Below are 17,848 nucleotides of genomic sequence, written 5' to 3' on the forward strand. Positions count from 1 at the left end.
GGGCTGCAAAGCTACTGTGCATATTAATGGTCAGAAAAAAAATATCTTATTACCACAAGCTCACTTTGAAGAATGGACATTCCATGATGTCCCCTTTTTTATGCAGCTACAAACAAATTCAAACTCCTCCTATTTGAGTTTTAAAGTGATCATTACAACAAATATACTGAGAGCTTGTTTCTGTTTATTCAACCCCATTTTCTGCATGGGCCCAGATCGTGCTGATTAATGCCATAGGCAGAGCATAGTCATTTTCTTTAATTGCAGGTTTATCGTTACAGGATCTTTTTATTGCACAGTCTGTTATAGAACTCTGCCAAGGGTTTTTTTGGGAACATCTTGTACGGTGTGACAAGTAATAATATTAAAAGACTGCAATAGTGGAGTCTAAAAGTGTCTAAAAGACCTGCAGTAATTTTGCAAAACTAGAAATATGATAAACTGTAGCAATGTCATCATTCCTCCAGCTCCAATAAGTAAATAATTTCAGTGGTTTAGTGGTACCTGAGAGTGAATGGCTGATCTCTCTGTTTCTAAAGGATTGACTGGTTGCACAAGCTTTTGTCCAAGTTTAGCTGGATTTGTGGATGATTCGGGTGGAGAAGTCACAGCACTATAAGCTGGTGGAACAAGAGCCATCTGCCTCTGAAGAAACTGCATGATGGCTCCAATGTCTGTGGACATACGAGACTCCAGGCTGTGGAAGCACAACAAAGAAAACTAAAATCTACATATACTGTAGCTGACATCAATAACATAGCTTGATTGCTCGAGACTGGGAAATCAGAAATTAGACTTTATCACCTATGAAGCTGTCTCTGCAGCAGTTCCAGCTTGTTTTCCACCTCACTGCATTGATGGTGGGTGATCTTGTGTGAGAAACCCATAGATGAAGATGAGGGAGGAGGACAGGACATACTGTGGCTTGGCACCTGCTGGTACCGATGCCCATGACTTTCTCCCCAGAAACTAAAGATGTTGGAGACCCCTAAAAAAAACCTGGTTTTATATATTAGTGTTAAAGCCCAGAAACATTAATACTCAGCATGTCAAGTTGTTGGATGTTATACAATGTCATACGTTAAAAAATATGTTTTGGTACCCATTTAAATGGGTAAAAAATTATGCCAGCACATAGTTTATGTTGCTTTGTAGACTACCTGAGAAATTGTTACAGCTTGTCTGCTCTTTGCGCAATTTGGGAGCGTGACTGTGGAAGAACGTTTGTCTAGACTCATTCTCTTCATCACTGCTGGTTTGAGAGGATGAGGAATCCAAATCCTGATGAACCTTTTGTCCTTTTTCATCATGCTGCATGTTTCTCAAAGGCTGAATAGTCATCCTGTTGAGTTTGGCTTCTGTCTTCACTGTGTTATCTAATAACAATGAGTAGACTAATAACATTTAATAATGTAGAGTAAGTCTATAAGTTGTATTTTCAAGCCTAATTCTATATATTTGGTGTTGGTTTCATTTATTAAATATATAAATTAGATTAACGTCTTGTAATATGGTACTGTACCTTTCTCATTATTGTGATGGTAGGAAAATGCAGATCTGTTCATATGTTGTTTCATGTAGTCCTTTTCGGACTCTTCACTTTTCACAGATCCAGAAATTGTTGTAGTCTATTGAATGACAATTATTAAACAAATGCATTGGGGATTTTTTGGGAACAAGTTCCAACAGTGGCTATTTCTTTATTTTTTCAGCATCGGTACCTACATCTCTAAGGCTGAAGGTGATCTCCAGGTTGCTCCAGAAGTAATCAGAGAATTCTGGATACATGTCCAGCACCTCCAGAACATCCTCCCTCTGTATTTTGTGCAGATCGCAATAGGTCAGTGCTCTTACATCAGCGCACGACTTCCCAGGCTTTGTGTACAAATTAATGGGTTCCCCAAATACATCATTCTTTCCTGCAGGATTATACCAAATTAATTATACATTAAGTCCTTTTATTACTCTCTGATATACATGGGCCAACATCTGATATACAAGCAAAGACAGCAAATAAGATACAAAATAACATCTTATAAAATAGGCACAATATTAGTATGAAACATCAGATTATGGCTGAATGTCATTCTCTAAACATGCACTATACAACAGTGCTAGCTGGTACTATATCCCGTATTCTACAGTAATATGAAAGTGTATAATAATGATCACATGATGATGCCTTCTTCAAGACTTTTTTTTTCATTATTTAGCTCACTCTTCATGCTAGGGCATAAACAGGAATGTTACCAAAAGTCTATTTGTATAAAGAATTTAACAGAATCTAAATCCCCTAAATGCCTTACCCAGGATGGCTACTACCACATCTCTCCTCAGGATTTCAATGGAGCCTCGGGAGATAAAGTAGAGGGCTGAAATGACATCGCCTGCATGGACCAAAGTGTCTCCTGGTGGGGCATGGGTTGTCTTAAATTTCATGGCTAGGGCACGTAAGCAGCCTTTGGTGGAGCCTTTGAAAGCTTTGCAGTTCTGTAGCAGAGTGCGGTTCAGATGCAGACAAATGTCTGCCTGCAAGCATTCAGGAAATCCCTTAAGCACCTGAACGGGGTAAAAGAGAGATACAGAAGTGATTGTATTATGTTCTTTATTGACTTTAGCACATGTCTAGCACCACCATGTTTATTCAGAATTATATATTTAATTTATATTATACACACTCAGCTGTGTGAATTAAATGTCATCAGTATAGTAGCTAAATTCAAGGGGAAAAAGACTTACAGCATTCATATCAATGCCATTGGTGTAGGACCAAGCATGTTGGAAATACTCTTCTAGTCGCTGCCTTAGTGGATTGGGGATCTGGTGGAAGCGAATGAACTCTCGCACCCGTAGCATCTGGGTGTGGTAGCGAGCAGTTCCAGAGTAAAGTCTCTGGATAATAGCTGACACATTCCCAAAGATACTGGCATACATCAATGCTGTAAAAAAAAAGAAAAGACTATGCCTTCCTTTTTGCAAAGATAAAAGCAAATGATATTTCATTGTGAATGTCTAGTTGGTTATTTAAGTCCTTTTAATTTTCCTTTTAAAATTAAAAGTCCTTTTAATTTTATGGGTAATAGTTACCAACACCAGAAGAAAATCTGTGTCACAGCCTTTGTGCTTAATTTTGTAATCACAAGCTTTCCAATGAGCACATCTCTGCTCATCATTTTCAAATGATTAAAAAAATAATGAAATTGAACAGAATACAAAAGTAATGTAACTTGTAGAAGTGGGAATCAGAAAAGTCCATAGATGGTGTCAAAACACAGGCAGATAGAATAACATGAGAATAAATTCATAATCAAAACACAAAATCAGGAAGTACTACAAGACACAAAGAACACGGACCACAGGAAACTAAAGCTTGTACTTAATGAAACAAAAGCATGATACCAATTCTCAAGGAGGAGCAGAAACAACAGGGCAGAAATAACCAAACTAATCAAGGTGAGACAGAGAACAGGTGAACACTTTAGGGTAATCACAACTGGGGTGTTGACAGGACCAAAACTAAAGCATATATCATAATAAAAGCCTATGGAGTGAACTACAAACAACACCATACAAGAGCGCAGAGGGTAATTTCAAGTACACTCTGAAACATTCCCAAATGACACTAGAAACTTCTAAAATTTCTGTGTAGGCCAAGTAACAAACAATAATTAATTCAGTTAAAATATGCAGTGCAAACATATAGATACTATATAAATATGATATTGTCTCTTGAATATTTGAATCCTTAAGAGTACTCACCACCAATGAGCATAACACAAATTGAGAAGATCTTCTCAGAGTTGGTGTTTGGTGAGACATTCCCAAAGCCCACACTGGTCAGACTGCTGAAGGTGAAGTAAAGCGCAGTGACATACTTGTCTTTAATGGTTGGTCCAGAGGCTGGAATTGTCTCATTATAAGGCTTGCCAAGCTGTTCTCCCAGTGAGTGTAGCCAGCCGATTCGAGATGAACCACTTCTCTCCACGTTCCCTATAGCATACCAGATACATGCCAGCCAGTGTGCAATTAATGCAAAGGTGCACATGAGCAGGAACAGCACTGCTGCTCCATACTCTGAATACCGGTCCAGTTTACGTGCCACACGTACTAATCGCAGCAGCCGAGCTGTTTTCAGCAGACCAATCAGAGTGGTTGTCTGGAAAGGGAAGAAGAATGGAAATTTCAAAAGCTTACAAAACTTTGCATTCATGTGCAGTCAAGTGCAGTCATGTTAAGAGGTGAGTGGTGTTGGGGTACAAAGATTTAGTGAGTCTTTTCACCTCCTCTCCAGAGCGGTAGATAAGCAGGTCAAATGGAATTGCAGCCACCAAGTCAATGAGGAACCAGCCTTTAAAGTAGTGCACAGCGATGCGGCCGGGCTGGCTGACCACCTCGTCATTGGTATTGACATAAGTTGTGCGAAAGTTAATGATAATATCAATAACAAACATTATATCTACAATGAGATCCACCACATTGAGAGGACTGCAGGAGTATCCACAGCGCTGCCTGGCAGCCTCCTCCTCATCACTTAGCAGGAAGGCTGCTGAGTATGGTGTGAAGATGGCCGTGTAGATAACCAGTAACAGAATAACCCAGTCCCATACAGCCTTGAAGGGACTGTAGTGCAGGATGGTCCAATTGTGAATGCGGGGAGCCTGAAGCTTGTACTCAGGGAGGACATCATCACTCAGAGACAGTACCTATACAGGAATAGGAACATAATTATTGAATTATATAATTATTGGCACTCTATATGAAAATTAGCAAAAAACATTAAACACTAATTAAAAATTTTCTACTCCAAAAATATTAGAAAGTATTTGTCATATAAAAAAAACTTATCCTAATTAGAAACACTTTTTGAATTGTATTTGTTTTTTAAACAGTATTTATATTTTATGAAGTATATTTTAAACATATCTTCCTCTCAAAAATATGACCCAAAATTATTGACATCCATAAAAATTGTTTAAATAAATGCAAACAAACTGTTATTCTTTAAAAACATATATTAGGTTTCCATTGGGTTTAAATATAATGTTGAATTTATTCAAATGTAAAATACTAAAAAAAAAACCTACTATGATGATCATGACAATGATGAGAAATGACAGAAGTGCTGCTGCTGCTTTTGATACTATAATCAAATGCACAGTAGACCTAAAAGCTTTCTTTTGTCTACATTTCTCCCCCTCTGGCTTTGAACACTAAACTTTTGGACAACAGCACAGGAGATGCATGTTTTACAATTCCTGTCTGTCAAACCCATAGAAACTCTGTACATGGTTCTGTCCTTGTTAAAGAAAATGATTGAAGCTATAAAATCAGACCCTTGACATAAATAAATTGTGAGAATTAAGAATTTCTCTTACTGTGCGTTTGTGTGTCTCACACACGCACGTGCACACACACACACACACAAACACATACCAGTGCAAATCCCATATGCACTGAGCTGTAATTACATTTGGGGGCCTGACTGTCCTCTGTGTTTCTCTGTATTTTAGCTGTAGAGTTTTAATTATTATGATGTCGTCCCTTAGTAACCCCTTTGAGACACAGTTAAGCAAAGCCTTTGGAGAACTTTGGTATTTAATCTGACAATGTACAGTTTAAGAAGTACTGAAGAGGCAGTGTCAGTGTAAAAAAAATATATAATGATTTGTTCAAGACCCATATTAAATATTATATGTTTATAAGTGAAAATATAATAAAAATGTTTAATCATTGCCCAAGTACTTGCAAAGGAAAGATCCAGACTCCTGGTAGGAACAATCTCGAATTTTGTAAGCTTGTTTCTGGTACATAGTACAGAATATGCACAGAAATAAAATAATAACCAAAAAGCAAACAAGGCTTCTTAAATTATTACATGAAAAAGAAAACATCAAGTGAATTCTAGAACTTTGGACCATAAAAGCACACTGCTTAACTCTTGGTTTAATTGCTCAGACAGCTCCTGGTTTTAAGCCCAATAGAACCATCAAGCATATAAAGATGTATGAAGATACTAAGCCATTAAAAGAACGTTCAAAGCTTCTTAATAAGAGGCTAGTGTAATGATGCTGCAAGGTTGTGTAGTGAAGTTTTATGCCATTTTTCCCCTTTTGTTCTGATGTATGTTAGTACTCTATCTGCGGGGTTTGGAACATGCTGTAGTCTTTTATAATTTTAGGTACTCCCCACAGCATGTGTCAACTTCTCAGCATATTTCTCTACTCAGTGCAATGATCCAGACTGGCCAGCTGGTGACAATATAGCAATTCTTCTATATTTGTATGCATTTTTCTAGATATATTAGATAAAAATCTTAAAAATCATCTATGTTTTCATTTTTATTTTTCCTTGGTGTAATTGAGCTGTGTTGTGGTTGAGATTTGCTTGAGAAAATGTGTCTCTAACACCACCTACTCTCTCTGTGAGACTGAACATATACAGTATCTACTTTGTACAGGACACACCATATGGCTTAGGGTTGGCAGTATTAAAAATAAAGCATTCCTTCCAAGCAATACACCATGACAATGTCAGCAGTTAGTCAGCAGGTGAAAGTGAATGCAGAGAGACAAAGCTTTAATTGAAAAATATGGATGTAAAATCTTCCTGAAAAAGAAGGCAAAAGATTAGAGGAGCATTGCGAGTGTATTTTAGCATGGCAGATTAAATTAATTTATCATTTGCTTACCTTCAGGAAACTTTGCATTACTAAAATCTGTCTCTGACCACATTGCTTGCTAATATTTCATTTGCCTATCAATCCAAAATATGTATTTAACCATTAATTAACTAGGCCCATAAAAGTGTAGTACTCCATATCATTTTGCAACCACTTTAATTTCAAATCCCAGAAAAGCCTGGAAGATTGTATGTTTTGAGGACCACATTCAATATAGTCCCTGGTGGGCAGAATGATTTTTGTAACATCACTCCTAAATTGAATGTTGAGGATATTTTGTCAAAATTTGGAAATATACACACACCAGCTGGTTCCTTGTTTATCCAAAATACTAACAGATGGCATCTTTCTGCATCTTATGCAAGATTCAATTTACTCAGCATTTACATACATACTTTGTTATGAATTAAATGGGACTTGACTCATGTTTATTCTTGGTAATTAGCATTAGATGTGGGTGACATTAAGCACTTCTGAATCGGATTGAGAGAACTAATTTACCCTTGTAAGAGGATGTCCATGTCTATTGTAAAAAAAAAGGAACGACAAGTATATGCACATTTGCAGACAGAAAGATGTTCACAGCTGTTTGGCTGCGCATGGCATATTTCTATCACACTGAAAGTGTGATTGATGAGATAAAGGCTCTTTAAGTGGGTTGAGCCTCCGGAGAAGAGTGTTACAGTACTAATTCAGTATTGAAGTTGATGAGTACAAGTGTGGGTATGGGTTCTTCTCTTTTCCATGCAGGATTACACCAATCAGAAAACCCCATTTATCCACATTATTCAACTTCAGTGGCTGGCACAGATATCCACAACTCAACGGTGCAGAAAAATGTTGCCTGGACAATACACCTGGCACACACGCGCGCACACACACAGCCTGATGTGTGCCTTTGATTGCAATCAACATTCAACCTTGCAGAGAAAATAATAAATTTTTCAGTGCGTCTTTAAGGGTTCTTTGGATAATTAAGGGCTCTTAGTTTCCTTAAAGGTTTCTACTTGGAACCCTTTCTTGTTGTAACATACTCCATTGTAAGGTTCTACATGGAACCTTTAAGAATCCTATGATTTCAAGTTTTCAACCTTTTTAGTTTCAACTGAGTGTTTTTTTACTTACCTGAGTGACTTTCTCAGTCACATTGTGGGTACGATCAATCAGCTTGCAAGGTGCAATTATATCAATCTCACTGGAAGGGAGAGTCACCAAGGGATCTGGTTTGAATTCGATTAATTTGTGTGATGCTAGAGGACTCGTATTGACCATGCGGAACCGTACCAGGTCCGAATCTGATGTTGAGTTAGGCAAACTGGCTTTACAATGCATGGCACCTGGACAGACAACAGATAACAGTAAGACATCATGCATATCTTCTTGTGTTATCCAAAGCTGTAAATATGATACTACCAATGCAATTATCTATAATTACTATTGGGAACAAGTCCAGTTATGCCTAGTATTTCCAGAAATGTCTACCACTAGTACTAATTTGCTACTTTTTTCTTCTTATTATTATTAATATTAATTTAATTTATAGAATAAAATTATTCTATTAATTTCAATGTTGGTCATGTGAACCCATCGTCATTCTCACCCATGCTGTTGGGTCTGATGGGAAGCTTCCTGTCCCATGTGCAGACACTGGTAGAGGGCAATTGACGTGTGCTACAAAGGCTTTCACATGAGCGGCTGTGGGACATGCTGCAGTTGGAGGGCGAATTCTTTGGGCAGTCTAGCCATGGGGAGGACTGCAAAAAACCATGGAATGAGGGTTGGGATGGTGGTGAAGACTGAAGCTCACAGTGAGGATCTAAAGGGGGTTCATCATCCCACAAGAGCAATGGAAGCCGACCTAGTGCCGAACGTTCTGGCAAGGATAAAAGTTTGTCCAAGGCCACTGACTCATGGCCCATGTGAGGCATCTTGTGCATGTGACCCAACTCAGCATCATCAGGCAGAGACGACTTGCTGCTGCTCAGAGAGTTAAACAAAGGCCGGGGCAGCCTGAACCTGGGTTTACAAGCTGAGGCAAAGAGAATGAAATTTTGCAACTATTTTGCAATATCTGATTACATGATTAATCACATATTAAAATATGAAACTCCTATAGTTAAGTGTCCAATACAAATCCATTGTGAAAACAACAACAACAACAACAACATTTTACCACCTAATTTTTTTGTTATATCAGCATATGGTCTTATTATAACCAAGCTGTTGATAAAACATTTATTTTGTTACTTAATAGACATTAATGGCTTGAAAGGTGGCCACAAAGGAATCCAGACTAATATGTATATTGTGTATCTAAAGTGAGCACCTTTAGAAAGCCATGGAATTGTGAATCTGTGGTTGTGCTCTTTCAGTGGTGAACTGTCAGCAGTGCTTTTCTTCTGGTCTGCCAGCTCAAAATTCAGGATGAACATGATGACCAGTCCATCCTCATTCTTGACTGGAACAACATCCACCAAGCACAGGAAACACACTCCTGTAAGGAAAAAGAAAAAGTTCAGATATACATGGAAAAATCAAAAATTGCAGACAACAAAAAGGTAATGTTAATGCCTCACAGATCCAGAGGTTTGATCTTTGTTGAGTTCAGCATGTTCTCTCTGTGTCTGCCTTGTGTACTTGCCAGTATTTGGATTGTCTACAAAGATGTCTAAATATCTCCTTGTATAGACTCCCAGGTGTATTCCTACTCTGCACCCAGAAGTACATTGTTCTCTAACTAAAATAATCTCGATCCAGTAGAGGGCAGTATATTCCCTGTCGTGTATTCATGAATGTGGGATCACAACTTTTCTAACTGATCAAGAGCAAGAGCAACTGTTAATGACCAAAGCTTTCCTTGGTGAATTGTAATTAATGCTGGAATACTAAATATATACTAAATAACCAAAGTATAAAATTAACCAAAATTAACTACTAATATCCACTATTTGTTTAATCTTTTTCACAATTTCTATTAATAGTAAGGAACTAGTTACATACTCAAATTATATGACAGAGCAGACAGGCCTGGGATCAAGGTACATGTTTTAGGCTTTTGGAGATGAAAGAAACAAGACATGCTCTTCTGTTCCTCCTAATCGATTAATTCATACCACCAGTGTCTTTTAATACATGGCAATGTTCTGTACCATCTGCTACTAATTACCACTTAACCCAACTTCCCCTGACATTGCATTTTGCCGTTACTATGAAATAGCACATTTAAATAGATGAGAAGGGATTCTGTTGTATAAATATCTGAACCTTCTGAAAAAGCTTATGAAATGAGAGAGGAGATTAAAAGGCCTCAGTGCCTGAGGGATATTATTGCAAACAAGGGCTTTATTCAGCGGGGGGTTGGCTTCTTCAGCACCAAGGACAGAGTCACCAAAGGCCAGAGAGGTTAATGCCAAATAAGGAAAGGATTGTTATTTTTTGAAAGACCACAAGCACCATATAAAAATTTAATTACCAAAGGGATATGAAGCCTCAAAATCTTACAAATAGACACGCTAGAAACCATTTACACTGACGGGGTCACATTTTGCTGAAAAGTGAAAGGTAATGACAAGTTACTTTTAATTTGGGCTTCATGCCATTCTTGGTTTCTTTCAATAAATTTATTTTATCCATCCATCCATTTTCTTCTGCTCATCAGGGTCAGGGTCGTGGGGGCAACAGTCTATGCAGAGATGCCCAGACCTCCCTCTCCCTAGCCACCTCTTCCAGCTCCTCCATGGGGATACTAAGGCACTCCCAGGCCAGATAAGAGCTATAATATCTCCATCTAGTCCTTGGTCTGCCCCAGGGTCTTCTCCCCATTTGACATGCCAGAAACAGCTACCCAGGGAGGCGTCCACCTCAACGGGCTCCTTTCGATGCAGAGGAGTAAGCATCGAATGTCTGAGCTCCTCACTCTATCTGCAAAGGAAGCTAATTTCTGCCGCTTGTATCTGCAACCTCATTGTTTTGGTCACTACCCAAAGTTTATGACCATAGGTGAGGGTTGTACCAGTCCGTTGTGGTGAAGAGAGCCACGACGGACCGGAACAACTTCCACATAACTGCTGATGCTATGCCAATCCGTCTATCATTCTCCCCTCACTTGTGAAAAAGACCCCAAGATACTAAACTCCTCTGCTTGAGGCAGTATCTCATTTCCAGCCTGAAGGGAACAACCTGCCCTTTTCTGGCTGAGAACCAGAGATTTGGAGGTGCTGACCCTCATGAAATAAATTTTTTTAATTTTATTTTTTATTTTCAGTAGCTGCTTCATTCTTGTTGCAGTGGATCCATATTCTATCCAGAACACTGGGTGGAAACAAAAATAAACCTGGGAAGGGATGACAGTCCATCACATGGCACTACACAATCTCATTCACACCTAGGTGCAATTAAGTGTAGCCAGTCCACCTACCATCAAGTTTTTATGAGGTGGCACGCAACAAGACTACGCAAAGGAAACTCAGACACTGGGAGAATATGTGAAACTCTGCACTGCCAGCTATGCTACTGCCATTACCAATAAATTATTAATATTATTATTATTACTACTACTAATAATAATAATAATAATGATGATGATGATGATGATGATAATAAATACATTCCAAATTAGTAAAATGCTTTCACTGGTCATTTATCCTAAATATATTTTTGAAAGCTTCCTGTAGCCATCCATTTTATTACAATAATCTCCACCTAGTGTTTTGAGCTTTTAGAGGATTATTGCATTTTGCAATTATGTTGCTTAAAAAGCAGTTCTGGAGACAAAATTCCTCCGATACACATGAAAGGCAATAAATGCAACATAAACACAACGTGACACAAGAAATGGAACATCATAATCTCATGACATTTTTTCAGCCATTGGTCAAAACAGGTCTTTACATCCAATGTTAAATAATATAACACAAAAAAATAGTTGTTAAGCCATTTCATTTTGTTGGTAGCACTGATATGACATCCAGATTTTCACATTTTTAAATTAGTGGTTGTCTAAAAATTAGTGAGCCAAATATAGTAAACTTGTGAAGGGTTTATATAAGGCTTAAGATGTCGCCTTACAGAAAAAGCCTTTTCAGTAGGTATAATTAATGCACGAGTTCAAATGAAATGTAATTTACCTTGGACAAGTTGAACCAAGCTGATACTCAAACTGAACTAAGAATTATTAAGTCAATTGTGTGCTGGAGAACTCAAGAATCCTCTACTGTCCTACTGTACAAGTGACCAGGAATAAATAATTAAATGGATGAGATAGCTCTAGACATTACTCTGTCTAATTATAGCAATGGAAGTCATTAGCAGAATATAAAGACTAATTACTAGAGTTGTTCTTCAGTAAATATCCAGTGAATGATTTGAAGCAAAAGTATTTTTGCTGCTCAGTCCCCATTTTATAAAAAAAAAAAAAAAAAGGCGTGTTTTTAGTGAAACACAAAACACACTGAATAATATTATTTCCAAATATAATTACTATTAGGGTGCAAGCAAAAGTAAACAATATTTGAGGTTTGAATTTATATATATATATATATATATATATATATATATATATATATATATATATATATATATTTTACAGTATGAGTGTATGCAGGTCCACAGCTTAAACGGCACACTTTAAGCTGGGGTTAAAGGGTTGGGTTCATGTGTGCTATGGTCAGGGCGAGCCTACCCAAATTTAGCTTCAATCATATGGGTATACTCTGGAAAAACTTAGTCAACTACCAGGTGTTTGGTATTTTAATAAAGTGGTATGACTAAGCTCTTTTATGCAGCATAAAAAAGTTTCAAAATGTATGCAAAAATGTTGGGTTAGTGAGTATAAGAAATAGAGTTGGATACAAACACAGGATTTTAATGAACAGATCAGTGCAGCAAGTCAGTAGAGCAAAACCGTAATGAATGAATCAATAACCAAAAATAAAGTCAATACCAGCTCAAAACAAGATATATAAAAAAAAGGCTCAGTAATGTCATTAGTGAAAACCAGATGTGAGACTTTACAAAGAATGAATAATGCTGCATCCCAATTTGCCTACTATCCATCCTAAATAATATCAGAGATTAGAATTAGTGTGTCCCAAATTGTAGTATGTTTAAATGAGTATCCCAAAGATGGTCTACTATTTCTGGTAGATTTTTGAAATGTGGATCCATTGACACTTTTTTTGTTAATACTGCCCACAACTCCTTGTGCGAGGGAGGAGTTTTGTGACGGTTTGCTTCTCTGAATTCAACCTGCAAACATGGCAGACGAGTGTAATGTCTGTGATGCATCACTATTTAAATGTAAGAACTTAAATGTTATGCACTAACCAAAGTTAGTCACTTAAGACTAATGGTTGCATTTTGTGTAAAAAGAGTACCATGTTTATCTTGTAGGGTCACATGAAGAGACCGAGCACATTTTAGAGAGGTATAAAAGAAATGTGAAAAAATACATCAAGGGAATGGTCAATTAAATTATATAGTATAAATTATATAAGGAATAATGAATGAAGAAAAGTTGTAGTGCAACGAGGAGTTCGTTTACAGTGACAGTGTGCGTATCTAGGCAACAACGTTCTACAATGGTCTTCCATTACATATGTTAGTATGTCCATGTACACCCTCAAATGTGCTTTTTCTTCACACCAGCTGAACCCCATTATGAATGCAGTTTCATAGATTTGGGGAATTGGTAACTACAGGGGCAAGTACATTTTCACACAGGCTCAGTTGGCATTGGATAACTTTTTTGCTTCAATAAATAACATTATCGTTTAAAAACTCTATTCTGTGTTTAATCAGGCTGCCTTTGTTTTATCTTAGATTTTGTTTTAATTTCTGAAACAGTTTAGTATGACATATACACAAAAGAAGAAATCCTTTTTCACAGCACTGTAAGTGGGCGAATAGGGATGCACCAAGGGGTGTATGTGATTACAGGTGAGTTTCATGAGAAGACATGTGACTATGGACATAACCATAAAGAGGGACAATTTTCCTGTTGAAAATAGAAAATAATTTTTTATTTATTTACATGATTCAGGTGACATTGATCTAGATTTGGAGCATAAGAGTGTGACTTACTTTATAGTGTAACTCCAGTTAATCTTAAAAACTGGATTCCTGCCATACTCACTCAGATTATCCTTATGGGTCATCATCATTGTTTTCAAAGAGAATGCAATATTTAACGGTTTACTCATCTAAATTGGTATTTCACTTAAGAGGATTATATTCAATCTGTAGCAAATCCAACTATCTGAAAGGAGAAACCCATGAAAATAACCTCAAATAACCAATGATGAGCTTAGTGACTTCAGAGGACTAATGCAATGAATTCACTAACACCATGAATAGTTCTATATTCATATTTTTTATATTAGCTTCCTGAAAGATCACCTGAGTGATTTAACATTTTATGAAGTAATTTAACTCACATTAGTAATGTAACTTATAAGATCAGGAGTTTACAGGGTTTTTTTAATCAGTGCAAGGACTTGGTAAAGAAAATAGTAAAACTTTCAGAACAAAATTGTCTAGAATCTAAATATAAATATTCCTCCTGCAATGTACATAAATTGAGCAGCCAGTGTCAGAAGCCCTTGGAAGGCAAAAACAGGCACCAGCTGTGTGCACAATGTCTCACACTGTTGTATTGCTGATTGTGCAAAAATACTGATCCTGACACAGCCTGATTTAGACCTTGATTCAGTGTTGAATCTGGCTCAAGTCGTACAGCCTAAACAGCTTGCTAGTCACAAACACCAACATCCAGTGACAGCTGATAAGCATAACAAGGAAAGAAAGCAGTCTGAGTTGCTTTCTAGTTGAACTGATGACCTTACAGCAGACATGGCTCAGTTGAAATGGATAACCATACAATGCAGAGGATCAGGCCCTTCAACAGAGCCCTTCTTATACCTCAGGGACTAGTCATCCTCCATATACCTCATTGGGGGTGTGCAAGGATGCAGTGTCTACAGGTGGATCTGGGAGATTCATTCAGGCTGATAATGACCTAGCAGATGAATTGCTACGCTCAACTTCAGCAAAGTCTGAAAATGGATCTAGCTTTCTAGCTCTCAGGTGCTGCAGAAAGTCAGTAAACTAACCATGGCAGTCACTCTTAACATATCAGCAGCCCAAGTAAGGCAATGGACAGTGTCGGACAATTAATTTCACAAAAGTGAAAAAATGTTGGATGTATGTTGTAGCTAATATTGATTGGCATTAGGACTGGGTGTCTGTCAGTGCCATTCACAAATTGCCAATGTGCTTACCATCTTTCCTATAGAGGGAGATCTCCACCTTCCTCTCCTCTGAGCCTATCAATGCTTTAGCCATCTGGGCCACAGCAGACCTGCCTGTGTGAGGCCCATACAGGAAGCTGCAGGTACATGACTTCTGCATCACCTCAGCACGTGTGTAGCCACACATGTGGCAGAATCCGTCATTGCAGAAGATGATGGCGCAGTTCTCTACTCGTGCATTGGCTATGATGAACTTACGATCTGTCAAGATGTGGCAGAGGCATTAAAGTTATACAGTACATGTTCAATCAGATTTTTTTTTATCTCTGGAAAGAGTGAGATGAAGTGAGAACACATTCTACCTTATAACCAATGGACTTTTGGCCTTAATGAATATTTACACTTTTGAAATAATGTGTGTGTGTGTGTTTTTTTTTTTTTTTAAACAATTCAGAGCTTAAGGGTAGTGAACTTTGTATAAATAAATAAATAAATAAATATTTTCCCAGTATATTCAGAATGATCACTTTAGGTGATGAGGGCTCTTGACACTCAACTGACAGCTTCATCAAGATTATATTAAGCATGTTAAAAGAAGCTGCAAAAGCAAACTGCTTTATGGACATTTAATCTAAGAAAAGACAGGATTTAGTAGTTTAAAAGCCATGCCATGTGAAATCAACAAGCGAATATAATGATGCTAATGATACTAACAACAATAATAAAAACATGATTTTTATTATTTTTATTATTATTATTATCATCATTGTTACTATTATTATTATTATTATTATTATTTACATTACAGTAGCCTGAACACACACAACCACAACAACAAAATAACTAAGCTTTCGCAGTGTCATATTCTTACTTTGGCCCTCAAATTTTCGGATGATGGTGTCCAGGAAGGTGTTCTGAGGCGCGACGTGTCCCCTCCGTACTGGCATGATGCTCCTTAAATTCAACTCCTTGACCTGAGGTTGTCGGATTTATTCCAGCTTCAAGAATGAGAAGTGGGTCTGATCAGTTTTTCTTCACTCAGGTTAACTGTGAGCTCTAGTATAACGCGCGAGTTGCTGTTTAATGTGTAAAGTGGAGAGCTCCAAACTGCGTCTAATCCACTAAATATCCGCCAATGAACTCCGCTCACTCGTCACTTTCCCACTGGATTTGTGCAGCGGTTTCACGGTCAATTAATCCGCGGGTTATGTCCAGGCTTTTTGTCACATGCAGTTTCAGAACCTAACGGGAAACTTAACCGTAACATGGTACCTGAGATGGTGACTTCAGAATAATTCCCCATACACTGTGATTATATCAGTAATATGTGAAAAACAACAATAACAAAAAAGTGCGTTTTAACATGTTATGCCCTGAAATTAAACTCAAGCTTAAACACGTGACTTCATGTTAATAATATATGATAAACAAATCCACGTCATACATGTGAAAATATAAGGTACATTTTTTTTTTAGCACATATAACTCACTTGGCAAAAAAGTGAATCAGGTGACTTTGAAAAGTCACGTGAAAATAAATGAATCATGAGAACAAATCACGTGTGTGAACTAATTGTATAAAAGTGTATTTACAATTTCTCAATTTCAAAAAGGGCATAAAATGAGCACACTGCAGTAACAGTTTGTGATACAGCTACAATACTTTGAAATGCACTTGTTAAGAGGATAACCGAAAATTTATCAAAACAATAATGAACACATTTCCCCCTTATTTCCCTCCTGATGGATTTGTTCTTCAAACAATAATATATATAATATATATAACAAAACTAATATATATATATATATATATATATATATATATATATATATATATATATATATATATTAGTCAAAACCCTGGTTATGAAGCAAATTATCATTCATTCCTTTCACTTACACAAATTATATTGCATAATATAATACTATGAAACAGTATTATAATGCATTGACATTTTTTAAAATTTGATATGTGTTTAACAAATGCTCATTTGCTATAATATATGCAATTAACTAACCCTAACCTACTGGCTCATTTTCTAATCTAATCTAAATTTAAGTGTAATATATATTTCTACTGTTTATGAAAAATATGTCTCGAAACATATGCTCATTTAACAGTTTTATTTTTCAACAGTCAGCCAGTGTATTTCATTTGTTATTGTACATATAGTGTAGTGACTTCTTCTTCTTCTTCTTCTTCTTCTTCTTCTTCACTAGACCTGAATTCTATCCAAAAGCAAGTGCATGGGACTACATCATAAGTGCACAAACTGGTGAAACTGTAGGGGGAGCTGTTTTATACTTTATAGAGGTAATTCCATATACAACCCCAGTTCTGAAAAAGTTGGAACAGTATGGAAAATGCTAATAAAACAAAGAGGAGTGATCTGTAAATGTAATTTGACTTGTGTTTAAACACAAAACTTATAAAGACAAGGTATATGATGTTTTTCCTAATCAACTGCATAGTTTTTTGAACATAAACGTTTATATTGAAATTGATGCATGCAACATGTGCATAGTGGGGTTATGCTAACTGTGTAAAGAGTTTCAAAAAAGAGAACTGAAAATGCTTCTTAGCAATTATAGTAAAAAAACCCAACCAACCAACCAACCAAAAACCCCAAAAAACTATAAATGGCTCACTTATATAGCGCTTTTATCCAAAGCGCTTTACACTGTGTCTCATTCACCCATACATTCAGACACTAATGGTATCAGAGCTGCCATGCAAGGCGCTAACTTGCCATCAGGAGCAACTTGGGGTTCAGTGTCTTGCCCAAGGACACTTCGGCACGTGGAGTCACATAGGCTGAGAACCGAACCGCCAACCCTACGATTAGTGGACAACCCGCTCTACCACCTGAGCCACAGCCACTCAATCAATTAATAAGAATTAATTATATTTTAAGCTCAAATA

At 37.0% G+C, this 17,848-nt stretch overlaps 1 protein-coding gene across 1 annotated transcript; it reads right to left on the reverse strand.

The window, feature by feature from the left end:
- Window positions 1-1,641: 1,641 nt before the first annotated feature.
- kcnh2a (potassium voltage-gated channel, subfamily H (eag-related), member 2a) lies at window positions 1,642-15,962 on the reverse strand. Its single transcript, XM_053647711.1, has 10 exons — window positions 15,797-15,962; window positions 14,956-15,186; window positions 9,006-9,173; window positions 8,280-8,708; window positions 7,805-8,016; window positions 4,281-4,703; window positions 3,760-4,156; window positions 2,740-2,939; window positions 2,307-2,559; window positions 1,642-1,919 (listed from the first exon to the last, which is right to left on the reverse strand). The coding sequence occupies exons 1-10, from the start codon at window positions 15,870-15,872 to the stop codon at window positions 1,693-1,695; spliced, it is 2,616 nt and encodes an 871-aa protein (XP_053503686.1). The 5' UTR covers window positions 15,873-15,962; the 3' UTR covers window positions 1,642-1,692.
- Between the last annotated feature and the right edge of the window lie 1,886 nt (window positions 15,963-17,848).

The sequence above is a fragment of the Ictalurus furcatus genome, chromosome 17 (genome assembly GCF_023375685.1).
Source record: "Ictalurus furcatus strain D&B chromosome 17, Billie_1.0, whole genome shotgun sequence".
NCBI lineage: Eukaryota > Metazoa > Chordata > Actinopteri > Siluriformes > Ictaluridae > Ictalurus > Ictalurus furcatus.